Source organism: Martes martes (assembly GCF_963455335.1).
Source record: "Martes martes genome assembly, chromosome: 11".
NCBI lineage: Eukaryota > Metazoa > Chordata > Mammalia > Carnivora > Mustelidae > Martes > Martes martes.
In genome coordinates, this window is record NC_137899.1 from 70,140,362 (window position 1) to 70,162,851 (window position 22,490).

The window sequence follows — 22,490 nt, forward strand, 5'->3', positions numbered from 1 at the left end:
AATCGTTCTTAAAGGGGCCTTTTTTTTTTTTTAAGAATTTAAGTGTCACCTCCTCAAATTCCTAATATTCTCAATTGGTTTTATAATTTCGTAAGAAAATAGTCAAAGTAACTGTATTCATTAAATGTGTGTAGTGGGAAAATCACCAATTAAATGTGTTAATAACAACCTTTAGATGGCGGAATAAGAAAAACCAAGGCTAAGTTACTTTAGGTTGAATAATTTCCCTTAGGAATATCACTCCTTTCTAACATTTCTAAGTTTCTCTTACAGTTTTATCACACCTATTAAATAGTGCAACTTTTCAATACAATGTGAAACTATAAATTATTCTCAGAAATAAAATTCTCATCTTAATTGCTAAGAGACTTATCCTAACCATTTGTTATGTGGTGAATTCATCATCATGGAGAACTACTACTATGGCACTTCTCCCTCACACTGTCCCTACCAGAACTCAGGCGACAACACAGAACATTAGACCACACGGTAAGCTACTCATTAAGCGATTAACTTTGTCTGACCCAGTTTGTCAAGTTTTTGTGTTCCAAATGTCAATTTCTATTCACTTGATTTCTTTCCACTTGGTTTTGCTAGACTAAGAATAAATTGCTTTTTTCAAGGAAAAGCAAAGGAAGTAAGACTATCAAGAAAAGTAAACTCAGAGGACTCTTGGGGAAAAAATTAAGTACTGGTGAGAATCATCTTTAAGTTAATTAACCAGTTTGGGAGGTAATTGAGATTCTTGCTTCATCCTCTTTGCCTAACACTGCCCCTCTGCACTGCATTTTACACTTGGGTACTTACTACTGTTTACCCTGATTCCATAGCACATGCCAAATCTAAGAAAACTTTCAGTAAAGCAGTTGCTTAGACCAGATCCAATTTCTTCTTCCTAAAAAAAAAAACACCCAACTTACTTTATAATCTAGTGATAGAAAGTCAGTAGTTACTTGTATACATAATCAGTTCATTATTACAATTTCCGTCAGAAATAATACAGAACTAAAAGGAGATCCAACTACACACACACTTTCTGCATCATGAGGGATTTAGTTATGAAGGAACTTATAGCTGCTGGCTAAAAAGACAGTTTAAAATGATCTGTTAATGTCTTTCATCTATGCTGATCCATTACCAAGATGATCAAAAGTTGGCTAAAAAACCTCCAACATATCATCAAATATATTATTTTCAACAGTTGGTTGGCTTAGAGGAGACTGTTAAAGGATTTCTAGTAATGTTTCAGGTGATCAGAAAGAAAATATCTGATTGTATCTCAGACTGGGGGAAAAAAGTATAATTTTAAACTTACTTCAGGGTACTTTTATTATTTACTTAGAACACCATATCTACTTGCTGTGAACTGATTTATCCAAGTCCTAAAAGATATTCTCTAAGGTAATTAATATCGCCAACCTGATTAAAGGTTACCAAATGTCAAAATAAATGCAGAGGGCTGAGGAGGGTAAAAATACTTTGTTTCGTAAGTTTTCAGTATTATGCCAGTGTAGTCACTTAAAAAAAAAAAATCCCAGTATTTTTGGTGTTAATATTATCAAAGAAAGGAATAATCAATTCTGGTAAGAGAAAATGGCTGTTAGAAACGTTAAGGATAAAAGATTCATAATCTGTAGAATATCTTGGCTGATAAGCTGTGATTGAAAATGAGAGGGAGTGGGTAAAGATCATTCCTGAAGTTCTAGTATACGATGGTGTGTTGCCAGTTATTGAAAATGGAAACTGGGTACGTAGTAAGTATTTAGAAGTATGGAATTAAAGTTCATGATAGATGTCTGGTATAAAGAAACATCCGAGAGTCATGAGAACATGGGAAACAGAAGTTGCTGAAGGTTTGGGTGTATAAGGAGATGACCTGGAATGAATAAGAAGACAGAAGAGGGAATCCTAATGACCAACAGCATCTAAGAGTTTATTTGAAAGATGAGGAAGCATCTAAATAGACTAGAAAGACACAGTCTTAAAATGAACAATACGCAGGTAAGCTCTCAAAGGGCAGGCGTGATGTCTATATTGCTTGTCATTTTATGTATTCAGGGCACCTGTTACACTACCTGGAACACAACACGTTAACATTTGTTAACTAAATGAACAAACAACCAAGAGAGTAGTGTCCTATCAAATTGAATGCACAGAGCGTGTCAAGGAGGAAATAATTTACAGTAGGGACTACTGGATTTGGCAATCAGAAAGTCATTGAACATCTTAGCAAGAACAACTTCTATGGAGGGGTGCATGGCTGGTTCAGTCAATAGAGCATGTGACTCTTGATCTCAGGGTTGTGAGTTTGAACCCCATGTCGCATGTACAGGTTACTTCAAAACAAAACCCTAAAAAAACAACTTCTGCGTTGTTTTGGTGGTAAATTTGGAATGCACTGAGGGGCAAATGCATGATGAAGCCATGAAGATCCTGAAGACTGATGTCTTTTTCAAAGAGAATGTCAGAGAAGAACAGGGATTATTAATAGATAAATCTAAGAAGGAAATATTACCGAGATCTTTTTTCATAAATTGGGAGAGATCTGAGGGGGAGGGTAAAGATTGATAAAGAATGGTCCCTGGGACAAGGGAATGAGTTCTAGATCAGAGAAGGAGAAGACCAGTTGAAGACCAAAGTCCTCTCTATCTACAGAAGGAGTAAATGTAGGGAGTGAGCAGAAAAGAAGAGTCAAGAATAACACTAAGGTTTCTGATATATGGTGGTGATCTAGACCTCTTACCTCCATACCTACATAAATAGGCAAGAAGAGTGAATGCAGGCATGATCATTAGCATAGAAATAGGAAGTCTGAGGGCTTTTATGCTTTCAATTTCTCAGTGAAATAGCAGTGATTCCATCATTTTAGAAGGGTTAGGGGTAAAGTAGAGATTGTGAAAAGAGTGGTGGATATTTGGGTTAAACTCTGGTACTAGATTAGGGAATTAAATAGGGATACATGGAAACAGCTGGCTCTGTCCAAATGAAGAGGAGACGACAGATTTTGGTTAGTTGTACCAATTTGCCTCAGTGGTTTAATTTTCTATAGTGGCACTCAGCAGTCCTGATATGAGAACCAAAAAGTGGATGGCAGGCTTAATTCAAAGCTAGAAGTTGACAGAGAAGTAGGACAGAATGGGTAGGAACCAGGGAGGTGACATTGCTAAAACCGATGCACCTGGAAGTTAGACTGTTTGGAAAGGGAGGAGAGTGGTAATATTTTAAGTTTACAAGAAAAGGGTGGCAGGGACTCAAGTGCTTCCAGAGTGTGAAGGGGAGTAGAGGGAGGAAGAGAGTGTGGGAGCCTCAGGGCTACGAGGTTTTGGTCCTGAATCCCTCCATCAGGCTGGGAGAGAAGGGGCCCCAAATACAAGGCAGATTTATCTGGGTATGCTTCCATACCTAAATGGAATTGTCCAGTGCAGACATTAGGTCAGCTCAGATGTTTACATGAAAATGCCAGAGGCAGCAAGAACAAGAGGACAGGTGTAAGAACACTAGGGCAGTCGGAGCACACATTAAAAATGTGGCATGCAGGAATAAAGAAATGAGGCTGCCTGCGGCTCTCGATGACTGGATCAAGGGGTCACCTACTGTTTGATAAACATCCCAGACACACCTATTACCCATTCCAATCCATTCACTTCCTGTACACCAGAACACACTGATTTAGGAAAACTCGGCCTTAGGAAACACTGAAGGACAAAATCAAGAAAATCAAAAGACTAATGACATAGGTCAGACAGTTAAGGATGAGAGGTCCAAAAACAAAGATATTAGGATCTGAACACAGGCAAACACTGGACTGGACATGAGGGAAAAGAGCAAGGACAGGAATGAAGAGAGTCTACAACTCTTACGTGCCATCTGACATGGGCCTATGATCCACTGATGAGTCAACACAGAAGTTGGTGAACATGGAGGTGATATCTGGAGAGCCCTAACTTCAGGAATGAGTAGTTCAAGGTGATAAGCAGTAAGGCTTACTTCCACTAGTTTTAATTATTCATATAACAAAACCAAGTATTAGAGGAAATTTAATCAGGAAATTTAAAACATAGGTAATTTAAAACTGCAGAGTTTTTAAACATTCAGCATCCAAAAAAAAAAAAAAAAAAACAAAAACAAAACCAAAAACCAACTGTAGAGTTTTTACGAATGAAGTAATAGTGCTCTGGGGGAAAGAAGCAATTCAACCCATCATTTACATATAAAAATTTACTTCTAAAAATATATTCTAATATTTTTCTGTTTGGCAACAGCACAAATTAACAGGAAATTCATTTAAGCCTGGGATGCTTGTAAGTATAGCCTTGCCTGTGTGTTAGTAGGATATGAAATGCTTTATTCTGCTTGAACATCTTGGAAGGAATGATCAAACAAGCAGAATGTCATTTGCATTATCAAATGACCTTCGTCTGTGATCTTCATAGAAAACAAACAGCTTTAAATGAGAAGAAGCTGTTAATTTGGCCATATTACAATAACAAGAGTTCATCACATGCTCTATTCTATAGTTCTGAATTATGACACTCTTTTATGTAGTTACACTGTAAATCACTATTTATGGCATTTCTGCACTTCTAGCCAAAATATCCAGTAAATCAAATTGGAGATGAAATATTTTTGGCTTAAACCGATTCAATATGTTCTCACTTCTGACAGCTGTAAAACTCAAGAGTTATTTTACATCTCAGTGTTTGAAGTCTAAAAATCACAATTTTGGATGACCAGATGCACTCCAACTAAAATCCTGGAAATCTCATGATGTCTGGGAAATTAGCTGAGAGGGACATGAGCAGGTCATTGTTACTGGATGAAATTCATAGGGGTATCATAGCAAGGGACCATTAATAAGAACTCAAAAGCAAGAGATTATAAACAATAAAATTTTGAGAGATACCCAATTGGAATTAAGATGTGCCTCTCAGCAGGATGATGAAACAAACATACACTCTATTCTATTCTAGCAAGTCAGCTAAGGGGGCACCTGGGTGGCTCAGTCAGTTAAGTGCCTTTGGCTCAGATCATGATTCTGGAGTCCTGGATGGAGCCCCATATTGGGCCCCCTGCTCAGTGGGGAGTCTGCTTCTCCCCCTTGTTCTGCCCCAACCCACCCCCCTGCTCATGTTCTCTCTCTCTTTCTCATAAATAAATAAAATCTTAAAAAAAAAAAAGTCAGCTAAGGATAAGAGTTAGAGCCCCAGTTGGATCTGGTAATTATTCTAACAAAACATTTATGTAGAAGGTAATCATTCTTCCTCAAGGCTGTTTTAACAGTAAAAGAAGTAAAAGAGGACTGGAGAGATGAGTTAAACCAAGAAAATGAATAATAATGGAACAGTTTGCCACTATATGGGAATGTTGTCAGGAATCTTTGAGGTTTTCCAAGCAAAAATGGCTATGTCAGTGTTATTATTTTAAAATAATTCAGTAAAACCCCAGAATGATTTATGCACATGTACTAGAGCAACTGAAATTTTGAAACATAAGATGTAATGTGGTCTTTGCTCTTAATACTTGTTGAGATTATGATACTGGCTGCAACCACAGTGTGGAGCTGAGCCTGTAGCCCTTCTGTTCTTATGTGAACTGTCTTATATTCACTGGAATATGACTCTTGGATATGTAATATTTGTGCTGAATATTTCTGAAATCTTTTAAATGCACTTCACTTAGTGGCTATGACTACTACTTTAAAATAGCAAAGAAATATTTTTGGATTCTTGCTACTCTGTTTTTCCAGAACAGGTGGAATTCAAAAGTGACTTTTCATTCACAGATATGTTGGAACACAGACTTCTTTCCCTTTGTGATTGTGGACTGTTAGCAACTGTGGAACCAAGTGATGCTTTGGGAGGGTTTAGCCTTTCTTCTTTCTCTCAATGGCCCCTGGCCCCTAGGCGCCATTAAGATTAATATGCAACATGCAACATGCAAAAGTAGCATTTGTTATACCAGGTCAGCTTCAGGAAGCATTCTCTTACTTCTCTTCCAAAGGAATCACCACCCTATAGCCATCCTATTTCTAGTGTACTTACTGAGTGGCAGCACAATATATTGGTCAACCACATGGGTTTGAGCATCAGACAGACTTGGACCCATACCAGAGATAAGCTGAAAGGAACAGACAGCATCCCTTTCTATGTGTTTGACCTTGGGAAACTTAACACCTCCCTAGGTCTCAGATTTTTTAGAGTGGTTATGCTGACTAAATGAAATTATGCATTGTGAAGTGCTTTAGTAGTATCTGACAGATACGAAGTTAAGGCCAGCCATTTTTAATATTATTGTTACTGGTAATATTACTGATTATTGCAAATAGTCTATCCAGTGAAAATATCCACAATAAAAACCATAAGAAGTCGGGGCGCCTGGGTGGCTCAGTGGGTTAAAGCCTCTGCCTTCGGCTCGGGTCATGATCCCAGGGTCCTGGGATCGAGCCCCGCATCGGGCTCTCTGCTCAGCAGGGAGCCTGCTTCCTCCTCTCTCTCTCTCTGCCTGCCTCTCTGCCTGCTTGTGATCTCTGTCTGTCAAATAAATAAATAAATCTTTAAAAAAAAAAAAAAAAACCATAAGAAGTAATAGGAAATAAAGAATACAAGGGGATTTTGCTCACTAATAAGCAAGACAAAGTACTCTATGGGTATTCTCTTCTATGACTTGAAGATTTCATTTGTGAGGAATTATAGGACCAAATATTATATATATATATATTTTAAAGATTTTATTTATTTATTTGACAGACAGAGAGCACAAGTAGGCAGAGAGGCAGGCAGAGAGAGAGGAGGAAGCAGGCTCCCGCTTAGCAGAGAGCCCGATGCGGGGCTTGATCCCAGGACCCTGGGACCATGACCTGAGCCGAAGGCAGAGGCTTTAACCCACTGAGCCACCCAGATGCCCCCCAAATATTATATTATTTTAAGGGAGACTAATTATCAGGAAATGAGGTTCTCATGTTAATCAAAGGTCCTGGTTAAAAATGAGTTGTCATTTGTTATGGAATAAACTATGTTTCCTCAAAATTCCTATGTTGAAGTCTTAACACTTGGTACCTCAGAATGTGACTGTATTTGCATACAGGGGCTTTACAGAGGTGATTAACTTAAAATGAGGCTCTTAGGATGGGCCCCAATCCAACCTGACTAGGACAGACAGACACCAGGGGTACACATGCACAGATGGATAAGCATGTGATGAAGCAGCAAGAGGGCAGCCATCGGCAAGCCAAGGAGAGATGCCTCAGAGGAAACCAACCCTGCCGGCACCTTTACTTATACTTCTAGCCTCCCGAAGCAGGAAAAAATAAATTTCTGTTTAAGGCACCTAGTCTGTGGTGTTTTGTTAAGGCAGCCCTAGCCAACTAATATACCATCTATGAATGACCAACTAGTGAAAGAACAGAATATGACAAAAACAATTCAAAAACATGTTGAATGTGATTTGATTAGAGAATACTTCAGTGTCTCATACTGTCTCAGAGTTATCTATGTGACCATCAAGTTTCATTTTATTAGCAAAGAACTAGAGAATTCTGTATAACAATTTAATTCAACAAATATTGATTGAATTGTGACCACGTAGAAAAGACTTGTGCTCATTGGTGAAGATTGTATGTAGTAAGAGAAGATAAAGATAAGCAAGAAAGTATTTCAAATACCTTACAATACAAGGAGAGAGTTATAGACAGCCATAAGATAAGAACGAATTAAAGTTTTATAATAAAGGTGAAAACCAAGGGATTCGAGAGCACAGCTATGTGAAGGATTGATTTTAACTGGGTACACTGATAAAGATTTAGTGAGAAAACACATTTGAGCAGGCACTTTCAAGATAAGTAAGGTTTTAATAGGTGAGAAGCAGGAGAAAATTCCAGGATGAACATAAATACAAACACATTTTGTAATATTTGGAAAAACATAGGTAAGGGCAATAGTCAAGTAAGGAGAATAGGGTTGGGCTGGAGCAGCGGAAGGTCTGAATGGTTTGGAAGTCTACAGCCATACCACCCTGAATGCACCCAATCTCGTCTGAATGGTTTTGAATAGTGGAGTGTGGACTAATAACAAGTATTAATACAACTGCAGCAGTAGGAGCGACATCAGGAATTATATCAGTAATAGTAGGATTTAAGTAGCTAATACTTATTTACTACCCATTATGTGCTGGGCTCCTAATAGGCACTTCATGTTCATGATCTTATCTAATTCTCAAAAATAAGTCATTAAGATGTGTATCACCTGTTTTGAAAAATGAGAAACTAGATTCAAGGAAGGTTAGGAACTTGCCAGAAGTCATATAGGTAGTAAGTGTTAAAACCAGAATCCCAACAGATCTTGCTGACTTTAAAACCAATTTACTCAATTTACATGAATATTTTCTCTATAAGATGAAAACTAAGGGGGCGCCTAGGTGCCTCCATCAGTTAAACGTCTGACTCTTGATTTCAGCTCAGGACATGATCTCAGGGTCATGAGATCGAGCCCCATGTCAGGCTTGGCACTCAGCATGGAGTCTGCTTGAGATTCTCTCTTTCCCTCTCCCTTCCTTCCACCGCCCTCATGCTCTATTTCTAAAATAAATAAATAAAATCTTTTAAAAAAATGAAAACTAAGAAGTCATATAATCCATCCCCTACACATAGTTGGATCTATTTTTGTTTGTTTGGAAAATAGATGTCATACTTCATGATCAACGTGAAAATCTAGTCAAACTTTTGTTTCTATGGAAAATGTTAAGAGTTTAAAAGGCAAACTTAAAACATTTATCATTCTTTCTGGCAGGAAATCAAGGCCTGTCTTCTAAGCCTTTCTGAGAATGACAAGAGAGGAGATCCTAACTCAGCCAACTTTTCCTATGAATTACCAACTAGGATGGTTTGAAGATAAATGCTAGGAGTATAGGGTGGTGTTGTGAAGCAGAGGAATGTGTGAGCAAAGCAAGTTTCTGAAAACAAAAGTTCTTCATTCTTTACTATCATGCTTCTTAGGCCACAAAACTCTGGAATTTGGTATAACCGGGATGGGAAAAAATGGTCTAGGGAGCAGGCAGCCATGACAAACTCATCAAAGCTCTCTCCAGCTCTGTGTCCTAATCAAGTCTTCCTTGTACCTAGGATATTGCATTGCATTTTCTAAAACAGATACACCAACTCTAAGCTAAAAAATAGTCTTTTGTCAATAAAAAAGATAATAAAATGGCCAATACACTATAGTCTGAAACCTTGGTCACTGGACCATAAATGGGAATGTCAAATGATATTAGACTAAGGACCCTGATGTAATTCACCAATAGGGGCAGAAATTATGTATGTGTGTAAACATTCTCCTCCAAGCAAAGATGGTGGCTGCAAGTCACTGTCACACCAGCTAATGGAATAAACTACTACCAGTCTGGTACAAAGTCCTGACCTAAGCTTTTGTTCCTACAGTTGCAATGCACCTGCCCCAGGGCAATCCTATTCAAATTTAAATCCATGTGGGTGTGAGTGTCTGGTTTTTAAGTTTTTGAGATCAATATCATTTTCACTGACCAAAAGGAATAAAAGGTAACTCAAAGTGATTCATTCTTGAGTGTTTTTTTTAATCCTGTTAATGAATCTTTGCTGATTAACAACTGAAGCAGTTCTAAAAAGCCACTGATGGGGGAAAGACACAGTGTATTTGTCTGGCGATCTGTTTTAATAAAATGTTTTTGTAAAAAAAATTACAACTCCCACAGTATTGAGAGATACTTACTGGAACCTTTATTCTACAGCCTCTGGTTATGGTCATGAAGACAAATGAGTTAGAAAACAGAAGTAATTATAGAGATATCCTATGTAACCTTCAGCTATGATCTCAAATATTCCCACCCCTAAGAACAGATATCTTGGATTAGTAACAAGGAATTTAAGAGGGAAACACTACTTAGAAAATATTTGGCAGACACATTTGCAAATGCTGAAAGGGGCTTATAAATAATTTATATGAATAATAATAGTTACTCAAGTGTTTATGCTAAATTTTGAGATCTTACTTTGACTAAAATCTTTTCTAGTTATTTTCTGTTCCTTACCTAATTCTTATCAACCAATCCTCAAAATATTGTAGAACACTCAGGATATTTAAAATGATATGTGATGATATCAAAATATCACTTCATATTTTAAGCATGGATAATATTGTCAGACTTACTAATAACTGTAAAATAGATTTCAAAAGATCACCATTTATTTGGTTTGAAATTTAGGGCTTGTGATTTGCCATAGGAAATAGAATTACGCTTCAGCAGAGTGAAGAACTCTTAATGAGATCTTGCCCCATATCCAACTCTTAGCAAGCTAAGCTTAGATGGGGAAAACACTAGTGGTCAGAGTAAATGCTTTAACTTCCAAACCGAATCCCTTCAACGACATCTTTTGTAAAGTATCCCTATTGAGAAATGTCACTGTGCTTCACTGAGGAACAGTCTGGAACCAAAGTGTCTATTTGCTTTAGTGTAGGAAAGCAATAGTCGGATACACTGCCATTACTTTTTTGAGAGTAACACTACAGGTTCCTGAGGAATGCTGGGTAGGTGGTTCTTCAAGGTTGCTAAGTATTAGGGAAAATGTCCTAGCCTCTTTTTGCATCAGAAAAGAGGTGTTTTAAAAATTAGACGCAGAGTAGAAAAAAAAGGCATTCCAATCATCCTAATAGTTTTGTAAATATGTTTTCATAAATATGGTTCTTAGCCTTCAGAGCTTTTGTTTTGAAACAACTATCAAAAGTCACAAGAATTAAACTAAGCTTCCTACCATCAAGAATCACCTGACCTCTCCTCTTCACTCAAGAAATCATTAACATTAAGGGCATCATATACCTGTGAGTGGCTTATCAAGACTTGGCTGTGAGATGTTAAAACCTTCACGACCTTCACTAAAGTGAAAGCATTTCCAAGTACAATTCATTTAACTACACCATTATACTGCATGACAGGTCTGAGACTGAGGGAGTATGAGAATAGTAAAGCTCCAAGTCTCCTGGGGTAGACAGATAAAATGAGGCAGAACCTGTCTAAACAACACATTTGTTATAACTAGTTGTGGTGTTTTCAAAGTCTTTGCTCTGGAAGGTACACCGATTATGCCAAAGCTCACCTTATCACTACCGCCACGAAAGCATTTCAGACACATATCAGACTTGTCCATCTCTATTAAACCAGAAAGAAATGACAATATGTATAAACTACTGAATCCAGATTCATTTTTCACTAATACGTAACTCAGTTATTAAAGAAATTCTCATTCTAAATATTTTGCTGTTCTATTTCTTTTAAGAAGTCAGTATTTTGTTAAATTTTGGCTTCTGTTACTTTAAGTACAAAACAAAAATGTTTTCTTGATCCAGTATCAATTGCAAATGTATGGCAGACTTTATTAATAATTATAGTTTTAATTTTCATGGTATTTGCCTTCTATACACTACTTTTTAAAATAATATTCTTACTTTATAATATTCTTTAAATATTATAAATTGACTTAGATATTAAGAGTTAGATTTAACCATTCAACAAAAATGAGAGGGGAAAGAAACTAATGTTCACTGACCATGTCTACTGTGCCTACCAAGAAATACCATGACCTTGAAACGATCACTGTCAAGTGGCAAAGGTAACAGGCTAACATTGACCTTGTTACCCTGTGACCAGGGTGGTAGTAAAGCGAAGAAATTGTTTTAAGGGGTGCCTGGGTAGCTCAGTTGTTAAGTGTTGGCCTTTGGCTCAGGTCATGATCCCAGGGTCCATTGGGCTCCCTGCTCAGTGGGGAGCCTGCTTCTCCCTCTCCTACTCCCTCTGCTTGTGTTCTCTCTCTCTCACTGTGTCTTTCTCTCAAATAAATAAATAAAAGCTTAAAAAAAAAAAAAGAAAAAAAGTGTTTTAAGACAACAGATTAAAGGCAAGCTTATTCTGACTGGGACAATCTTTGTAATTCCCAGTTCCAAAAGACTTCATAAAGAGGTGATAGTAATCTGAATCTTAAGGGATAAATAGTAGTAATAATAATGATAATTACAGATCCTGCTGCTGCTCACATAGCGCTTGCTATACGGCATGCATTGTTCTAAGAGCCACACATGTGTTAATTCATTTAATTTCACCATAACTCTGCAAAGAAGTACTATTATCCCCATTCTACACATGAGAAAACTGAGGTTTATGATTAAATGACTTGCCAAATGACACACAACTAAAAAAAGTGGTGGAGTTTAGATTGGATCGAGATGGTCCAGCCCTAGAGTCTGCACACAATTATTTCGTCAAACTGTCCCCCATATGGAAATTCATGAAAGAGGAAGGTTAACAGGCCAACTCAAGCAGAGGGAATAATAACACAGCATGATGTTAGGAGATAAATGATTATGCCGTTTTGATTCAGTGGGCTCCTTGAACATGTTTCTATCTGAGTAGATATGTGAGATACACAGCACTCCTTTTTTCCTCCCACCATAGGCCTCCATTTCAGTTGTTCTAATAGGAAAGATAAAAGGAGAAGAAAGTGATACAAAGCATGCAAAGCATGGAAATCCATTTTATCTGGAATTATTACATACATAGTAAAATATTAAAATGGAAGTCCTGGCTGAAGCACCAAGACAATAATTAACACATTCCAAAGGAGGTGTTGACCATATGCTGAATTTCCAAAGCAGGATTCTGAGTACCAGTTATACAATTCTTAAATGCCACATCTACACCAATGTTCTGAATTCAGAAATTAGGGAAAAGAATTTATTTGGACTGATAAGCTGTGAATTAAAAATCTAAAGGATGGGAGATGTTTTCTAGGGGAGAAAGACTTTAACAGGACCTTTTGGAGACTTTAATATGTGTCCCCTACAATTTGATGGGCATGGGGACTAGTGTCTGATTTATCCATGAGAAACCTAAATGCCAAATTATTGGTTAGTTCCATTTATGGTGGAACTAAGGGGAGATTTCCATATTAGGAATCACCTAATTCTTAGAATATATTGGAGTTCACAATATGTCTGTTTTCTGTGGATCAGATATGGGCACTTTGTAAGACGGAATCAGAATGAGGTCACCTACAGTTATATCCAAGAAGACCACCTGGATAAGGTAAACAGATCTCAAAAACTAGAGACCATCTGTGTTATTAGCCAGAAAAGGGATGCTTTGCCCCATTAAAACAACTGTGGGGGTGTGCCTGGGTGATTCAGTTGGTTAAGCATTGAACTCCTGATTTTTGGCTCAGGTCCTCATCTGGGGGTTATGAGATCAAGCTTTGTGTTGGGGTCCACACCGGGCACAGAGCCTGCTTGGGATTCTCTCTCTCCCTCTGCACCATGCCCCCCACCCCCATGCACCACACACACACACACTGCTCACACGCACATGAGCTCTCTATCTTCAAAAACAAAACAAAACAAAACAAAAACACAGAGAGGAATGTCTACAAATAACCAATGAAAACATTTAAAATTTTGTATAGTCAATCATGACAAAGAAGGCAAGAATATACAATGAGAAAAGACAGTCTCTTCAATAAGTGGTGCTTTGAAAATGGGACAGCTATATGCCAAAGAACGAAACTGGACCACTTTGTAACACCATACACAAAAATAAACTCAAGCTGGACTAAAGACCTAAATGTGAGACCTGAAACCATAAAAATCCTAGGAGAACAAAGGTAGTAATTTCTCGGACATTGGTTGTAGCAATATTTGTCTAGGTAGGTCTCCTAAGGCAAAGGAAAACAAAGCAAAAATAAACAACTGGAACTACATCAAAACAAAAAGCTTTTGCACAGGAAAGGAAACCATCAACAAAACAAAAAGACAACCTATTGAGTAGAAGAAGATACTTGAAAATGATACATCCAATAAGGATAATATCCAAATTATAAAAAAAACTCATACATATACCTCAACACCAAAGAAAACCAAACAATATGATTTAAAAAGGGGTAGAGGAACTGAACAGACATTTTTCCAAAGATGGCCAATAGACACATGAAAAGGTGCTCAACACTAGTCATTGGGGAAATGCAAATCAAAACCACAATGAAAGATTACCTTATATCTGTCAGGATGGCTAACATCAAAAAGACAAGAAACAAGTGTTGGCAAAGATGTGGAGAAAAGGGAACCTTCAGGCACTGTTTGTGGGAATGTAAATTGGTATAGCCAGTATGGAAAAAACAAGAGGTTCTTCAAAATATTAAAAATAAAAATACCATGTGATCCAGTAATTCCACTACTGGATATTTATGCAAAGAAAATGAAAATACTAAATTGAAAAGATACATATACCCCTATGTTTATAGCAATATTGTTTCCAATAGCCAAGATATGGAAGCAACCTGAATGTTCATAGATAGATGAATGTATAAGGTAATGTAGTATGTGCGTGTATCTACACATACACACACACACACACACACACACACACACACTCTGAACTATTAAGTAGACATAAAAAAGGATGCGATCATGCCATTTGCAATGACATGGATGGATCTAGACGTTACTACGCTAAGTGAAGTAAGTCAGGCTGAGGACAAATACTATAGATCTCATTTATATTTGGAATAAAAAAAAAAAACCCGAACAAATAAACAAAAAGCAGAATCAGACCTATCAACACAGAGAAGTGATGTTTGCCAGGGGAGAGGGGGGTGGAAGGATGAGAAAAATAGGTGAAAGGGAGCAAGAAATACAACGTTCCAGTCATGAAATGAGTAAGTCATGAGAATAACAGACACAGCATAAGAGATACAGTCAGTGTTGTTGTAATAGCATTGTATAGTGACAGACATTTGTGGTGAGCAGAGTATAATGTGTAAACATGTCAAATCACTATGTTGTACACCTGAAACCAATATAACATTGTGTGTCAACTATACTCAAAACTTATTTAAGATTTTATTTTATTTTTTATGTATTTGACAGAAAGAGACACAGACACAGAGTATAAGCAGGGGCAGCTTCAGAGGGAGAGGGAGAAGCAGACTCCCCACTGAGCAGGGAGCCCAATGTGGGGCTCCATCCCAGGACCCTGGGATCACGACCTGAGCTGAAGGCAGATGCTTAACCGACTGAGCCACCCAGGAACCCTTCAAAAATTTTTAAAAATCAACATATGTACCTACTTTTTTGCAGATAAATATGCTCAATGAAAAATTTTCAAGCATCAAAGTAAAAAAAAAAAAGGGGGGCTAGAACATCCCACATACTAGATCAATGCTTTAGTATTTAAGGAAGAAAGTCTCTATCTCGTCCCACTCCCTTTCCATCCATTCAGACCCAGAGGAGTCAGAATCTGATGTTAGCAAACAGGATTGAGGAGCTGAAGGCCAGGTAGGGAAAGAGACAGGAGAGCAAATACCTTCTTCCCACGGCAGGCATCCTGCCTCCAGGAGGCCTGAGCTCAGAGCACAAGGGTAGAGTTTTAAATAAAGTTTAGAATATTAAATATCCCACAGCCTGAATATTCAAATTATTAAACTGAATCTGTGTTTTTGCCCAATAAGCACTATAGGACATACATTATCCAGAGAAGTCATGGAGCCTGCCTGAACTTACATTAAGGGGCAAGGAAAGAATTTGCTTCACAGAGTGGATTTAAAGGGATTTAAAGTAAACTTAATCTATAATTACATTCAGCAAGTTTCTTAGTCAACCTAACAGCTACATGTAGGACCGTCTCTACACTGAGCATCTGCACATGTGTAATTCTGCTCACTTCTGTTCAAAGTGTAAAAGGCACCATACGGGGCTTCAGAGGCTGATCTCTGGAGCCAGTGTGCCTGAGTGAGCCTCAGCATCCTCCCCTGTAAAACAGGAGTATTGACACTTCACGGAGTTGTTGGAAGGACTGAACAGGACAATAGGAGAGAGCTTTAAAAAAAAAAATTGTATTTATTTATTTGACACACAGAGATCACAAGTAGGCAGACAGGCAGGCAGAGAGAGAGGAAGAACCAGGCTCTCTGCTCCGATGCGGGGCTCAATCCCAGGACCCTGGGATCATGACCCGAGCAGAAGGCAGAGGCTTTAACCCACTGAGCCACCCAGGTGCCCCAGAGAGAGCTTTTAATATACTGCTTCACCCATAGTAAACACTCTGTAAATGGTATTTGCCACACAAGTTGTTGCTATTATTAGTAGGATTGAAAGGTTCTTTCTGATCCACCTTAATAACAAAGAACAACTACAGCAGGAAGCTCACCGCTATTAGGCTTGATCTAATCACCTCACTACTATCAAATCAAAAGATCCTAATTCTGCCGCCATAGCTCCTCCCATCCAATAGACAGTAGTAGTCCAGCCTCAAAAAAACAAACAGAAACCAAAGCAAAAATTACAACTAATGTTTACTGAAAACCTGCTATGGCCATGCATTGTTCTCTGAGCACAGTATCTCATTCATTCCTCACCACCCTCCAGGGAAGTGGTTTACTTGTTATCCCCACCTTATTGATGAGAAACGAGGACTTAGATTAAGGACTTTGTCCACGCTAACACAACTGGTATGTGGTAGAACCAGGATAAACAGGTACTGTGGACATGTTGCCAACTAAAGATAATCACTTTATTAGTAAAAACTTGTTTCATCTTGGGATCAAGTATTCAATAGCCTACATGTCAAAGGGATTTCACTAAAGATGATTAGTAACCCTAAAGCAATGCATTAGGAAGAAGCAATCCCTCTTTACTCATGTTCTGTAAGTGTTTTTAGAATCTATTCAACATTGTATACTTAAATCAAAGACTGTCTTTTAATTTTTAAGTTAAAGATTTTCATGTTGGAACACATATAAAAGCCAATAATAATTAAGCATACTGCAACTGACGGGGTTCACTATTTAATGGGTGTGACTAGAAAGAGGTAGGAATTTAAATGAACTTAAAGCACAACAGCCAATCAGGTGAAATCTTCTGGGCAGTCATGTTTTATCTCGTGTCTTCTTTGACCTCTTGGCCTCAGGTTCCTGATATCTAAAATGGTGATTTGTTGTTAGAATTCAAGGAAATGTTATATATGTGTAAAAACTACTTTTTTCCCTGGAAAAAAACTATAAAATGTTATCACTATGTTTATTATAAAAGACATTACAAATATGCAAATTATCATAAAAAATTTAAAGATAAATATTTAGCTGCCCAAATGCATACGGTGCTTGACACATGGAGGGTGCTCAAAAAATGTTAAATAAATGTCTATGCTCTGAGTTCCTTATTAACAGCAAGACAGGCAAATATACAAACATGGCCATGAAAAATGATGTTAAAATAATATCTTCTAATAATTAGGTTAAGAATTCTTCACATGTTCAAATTTTATGGTGTTTGTGTCATGACTATGAGATCAAGAAAACTTTTCTCCACTGACATCAGAATGAGATAGGTAAAAGAGCCACAAGTAATTATATATCATGTAGTCGTCATTCTGTTTTTATTGAGCACCTGCTCTGTTCCAGGTACTGAATTAGGTGCTGAATAAAATGTGGCTTCTTTGAGGAGTTTTTACACTAGTTAGGGACACATACAATTCACTAGCACTTGGGAAAGAGCTGGGGAGCTTCTAGGAATGGGGAAGTAGTAGAGACTGTGAGAACACACAAGACAGGCATTTTTCAGAAGAGTTCCCTGTACATAGTGATGTCAAAGCTGGAACTTAGGTGGGGGCTGTGCAGGGTATTGTACTAGGGGAACAGGCATGATGGGGACATTTAGAGGACTGGAGAGCATGAAGAACTCAGTGGCCCAAGGAGTATGGGTTAGTAAAGAGGGTGCCGAAGAGGCTACCTGAGACAGAACATAAAAGCTCTTATGAGCTAGGACTTCTCAGGAGAAATGTTAAGAGTAATAATACTACATAAAAATATTTCCTTGTGTTGCAAGCATATTCATTTCTCTCCCTCTATTATTAATAGCTGGTTGCTTTCTGAGAAGATTCAAAATTTAATAAAAAAGAAAGAGTACAAAGATCTAAAACAAGCTACTCTGAATCCTTCTTAAATTAACAATAAAGAGATATTTGGCATGGCTCTCCCCACGTCTGGCAGGGTGCCTTAGGAGAGCTTGGAAAAAGGTACGGACTCACCTTCTCTGACCAAGAATGGACACAGAATGCAGGAAGGAGATTTGTCTTTGGGCCTTATACCTGTTTGTTTTCACAAGGGTTTTATCCTTTGTCCATGAATACGAGAAACTCATGGGAAAAGCAGTGTTCCCTAAGCTAAATAACCGACTTTTAGAAACATGTCAACAGGTTCAGTTCACTGATAGGTAGTGATTTCCTAAGGGCAGGACAAGGACCTAGATACTCCTTGCCTGCTAAATGACCTAGGCACCTGGTCTCAGAGTTGCTAAATGAGAAGAATGAACACTCAAGTACAGGGGACTCCAACTTCGATGTCTTATCAGTTAAGACTGGATTTGGCTGCAAGAAAGACAGGGCCCCCAAACAGTGGCTTAAACAAGATACGAGTTGCCGTTACGCTGTCTAGTGCCAGTGTGACAGCTCCACACGGTTATTAGGGACTAGTCCACTTCTATCTCAACTATCACGGTAGCTGCTATTCCCCCAGATGACCTCACAGTCCAAACTAGCTGCTGAAGTGCCAGTCATCACATTAAGCTTAGGATGTAAGATGGAGAAAAAAGGTGAAGAATGTCACACTTTCCTCCTTTTAAACCATCCTCTGAGAAATGTACCTAGTTCTGCTTAAATTTTATTGACCACAATTTAGTCATGAGGCTCTGCCAAACTGCAAAGAGAGGCTGGGGAATGTAATTTTCAAGATAGGTGGCAAAGTGCACAGCTGAGAGAGAAAGTGTGGCTTTTTGAGGGAAGAAGGAAGACAGACAGGATGCAGGTTTTGAAAGGCAATTCTCAATCTCTGCCATAAGTATACACTCACGAATGAAAAAAAAATGTGAACTTACAACCACAACATATGTTGGTTTATTTATAAATTTTATACACATTCTATTATATACTATTTTATTAATTATTTTTATTAACATATAATGTATTATTATTACATACTATTTTATGGAAATTATAAAATATGGACAAAGGATTTAAAGAATAAAAAATATAAGTAACATTTTCAGTATTAATCTTTCAAACCTCAACAGACTGAAAATCTGCTTCGAAAAATCACTGCTCAAGGAGACAATTAGTAAAAACGCTTAAGATGTTACTTCTATGGACTAGAAAGAAAACATTAAAAAAATCTACAGTCTATATGAGCTATTCCCTAGTTTATTAAGGAAATAATCTAGTTCCACTACGCCTACCACTCGGACAACTGCACTAATTCTGACTATCAGCAAGATTGGGAGCTTTAATATAGCCTCAAGAATTATAACTTTAACATATGCAGCAAATGTCAGTATTATAGAACAAAAATAAGAATTAATCTTGGGGAAATGATCTGATAGGTGGTGATGTAAGTTTGTAAATAAAAGGTGCTCAGCATAAAATAATTTATAATAAAATATAATTATCTATCCAAAATTATCTATCCAAAAATAGGCAAAAATGGTGAAGTGAATCACGATATGGCCATACAATGAAACACTAAGTAACTACTAAACATTGTATTTTCAAAGACTATTTTATGACATAAGAAAAATGCCCATGATATAATAGTAAGTGAGGAAAGCAACGTAAGAAATTAATCCATAAACACACCTCTTTCTTCCTCTTACCATACACATTCCAAAAAAGATTAGATGATGGCCTAAAATGAAACACAAATTTTTATGTTGCCTAGGGAGTTATATTAGTGATGATTGTTACTTCTCTTTGTATTTCTGTAACTTCCAAATTTCCTAGCACAAATACATGCTACATTTATATAATCAGGATTCAATGTTACTGAAAATCAATCCTATTGAAAGTTATCTTGACAGGAAATACAAGTATGTAGATTCTCAAAATTAATAAATATTAAAACGAGCACTATAGGTTTATGTGAAAGCAATAGAGAGACACACAGTCCTTGGATCTCAGAAAGGGAGTGTGAAGGACATTCAGGTAGTAAATTCATTGTGTAAGGAAATATCTAAATTATAATTTAGACAGCAATTCTTCATATTATAGTGATAATAACACTATCAAATATTGCATTTGAATTTGAATATACAGAATTCCTATTTGTATCAGTTAGAGATAACTTTCAGAGTGTTAAATTAAAGTTAATCAAAATTAAAGATGCTATTTATTTAAACCATTATGTTCAACAATTGTCATTACCTTAAACTTCAGCTCAAAACAAACTTTGCAGCTAAGATTCAGCTCCCAGAAAGTAATGATTTTACTTAGAAAAGCTTCCAGGACCAAACCGTAGCAGCAAAAATAAGTCACTAATATAAAAAATTTCCAATAGATAAACACTACAAGGATTACCTGGTCTAAATTTCCAAGTGCAAATTCAATCTGAAATGATATTGCCAAAAATCTCTGTGGTCTAAAGGATTTTTTTTTTTTTTTTTTAACATCTACAAAGAGAGTGTACAGTTATAGCTTCTGCTCGCTGATCTGGGCCTTCAGAAACACATCAATACATGCAGTACATAAGAACCTGCTGTAAGAGATTTTTCTGTCAATACAAAGCAAGGTCACTGCATTATAGGAAGACTCAGCACTGTTTATTTCACTTCCATAAAGGGATTGTTCAAGGGCAAATTCTAAAAGAATGATTCTGAGGAGCAATGAAACCCCTGGAAAGACGGACAACGTTGGGAAAATTCTGAATATCTATTGGACTATTTTTGGATTATGTTGCAAAGAGAAATAAAGAGTGCATTTAAAAAATATATATATATATTTAACATATATATTTAAATATACATTATGCTGCCTTTATTTTTATACATTTCAACTAAATGTTCTTGGTCCTTATTTTATAGCAATACAAAGGAACATAAATACCAAGAAAATAATAAATCGATGACAATTAAGGTACTTCATTCAGTAAAGTTTACAGTAACAAGTAAGAAAAACTTGGAACAACAAAAAGCTGACCAAAATTTTAATTCATTTTAATAAGGAATGCTGGACAGTGTGCTGGTTGCTGACGTCTACTATTAATGCTTCCTAAATACTGTACTTCCTCTCTACACAGCATATTAATAAATAGGGAATAGGGCCAGTCTAAAGTGAGACCACTTGGGCATTTACTTCAGGCATCAAATTTAAGGAAGGACCAAAAAACTGTTCTTAATCAAGATAAACAACATTTTAATGAAATATTCTAAAAAATAAAACTAATGCAAAAAACCCATGAAGAAAATAGTCACATTTTAACTTAGATGAAATGGATCAGAAAGTGCACATCAACTACTACTTGGCTTGGGTGGAAATAATAAAAAAAATTCCATGCTAAAAAACAATTTTTAGGTACAAACTTCCAGGTATCAAATTAAGTCATGGGGATGTAATGTACAGCATGGTGACTAGTCAGTAATACCATACTCCGTATTTGAAAGTTGAAGAGAATAGATCTTAAATGTTCTCATCCCAAGAAAAAAAAAAAGTGGAGTCTACGTGTGCTGACAGATCTTAACTAGACTTACTGTGGTGATCGTTTTGCAATGTATACAAATATCTAGTCAGTATGTTGTAACCTGAAGCTAATATAATGTTAATTTATGTTAATACATGTTAATTATAACTTACTTTTTAAAAGAGAGAATTTAACATTACACGACAGAAATGTTTTAGAATGAAAGAAGACAAATCTTTTTTTGTAGACCATCTTTATTTTGAATACTTTAGGATCTCTACCTAGTTTCCTCTTGAGAATATCATGACAAAACACCAGCCAGAATATTTCCACTTTGTCCCTCACTAAGTGACTAAAAAAAAATTTGTGTGTGTGAGACACAGATCTTCAGAAGAAAGACATTATGGAAAAAAAAAATGCATTGGTATTTACAAAGCAAATCTCATTAAATATGATGGATGGTTACAACAGAAAAAAAACTTTTAAAAATCATACGATACTCCTTTAGAAACATGTATTTAATATTTGGCTAACCTCCTTTTTTCATTGTCTAGACATTTCAACTTATTTCCCCAAGCCTTTTACAAACAATCTTTTCAAAAGCCAACATTCAAGCACTCTAAGAGGCCTTGAGGAAATAAGATGAAACATTCACAAGAAACAAAAGCAAGAACACTACAGAGAAGAAAGAATAGCCCTCATAACCAGTCAGGACTCCAGGAAATTTTCCTTGGAACACTGAAACACCATCTAACTGTAACATAATAAATGGTAATAAGGTAAAGAGGGTAACCTCGTAACTGTAACATAGCAACCGAATAACCAGGAAACTCTGATACTTAATGAACTAAAGACTAGTTCTTTTAATCCCTATTCTAAGAACGAAAATAGTTACTTTCAAATTAGTAATTCAGTGATCACATGTAACATTTAAATATTTTATATTCATTTATATTGTTATTGTTATTACATATTATGTTAATTA

The 22,490-nt window shown here is 36.7% G+C and overlaps 1 protein-coding gene across 3 annotated transcripts in view; it reads right to left on the bottom strand.

Annotated features, from left to right (window-relative positions):
* IMMP2L (inner mitochondrial membrane peptidase subunit 2) overlaps positions 1-22,490 on the bottom strand; it is an 860,098-nt gene that overhangs the window by 40,000 nt on the left and 797,608 nt on the right. The window contains exon 7 of one of the 3 annotated variants that reach the window (XM_080819139.1): positions 808-895. The exons of the other annotated variants lie outside the window; for them this stretch is intronic. Within the exon in view, the coding sequence (XP_080675265.1) occupies positions 808-895 (88 nt within the window). The remainder of the gene's footprint in view (positions 1-807; positions 896-22,490) is intronic. 3 annotated transcript variants of the gene reach the window in all.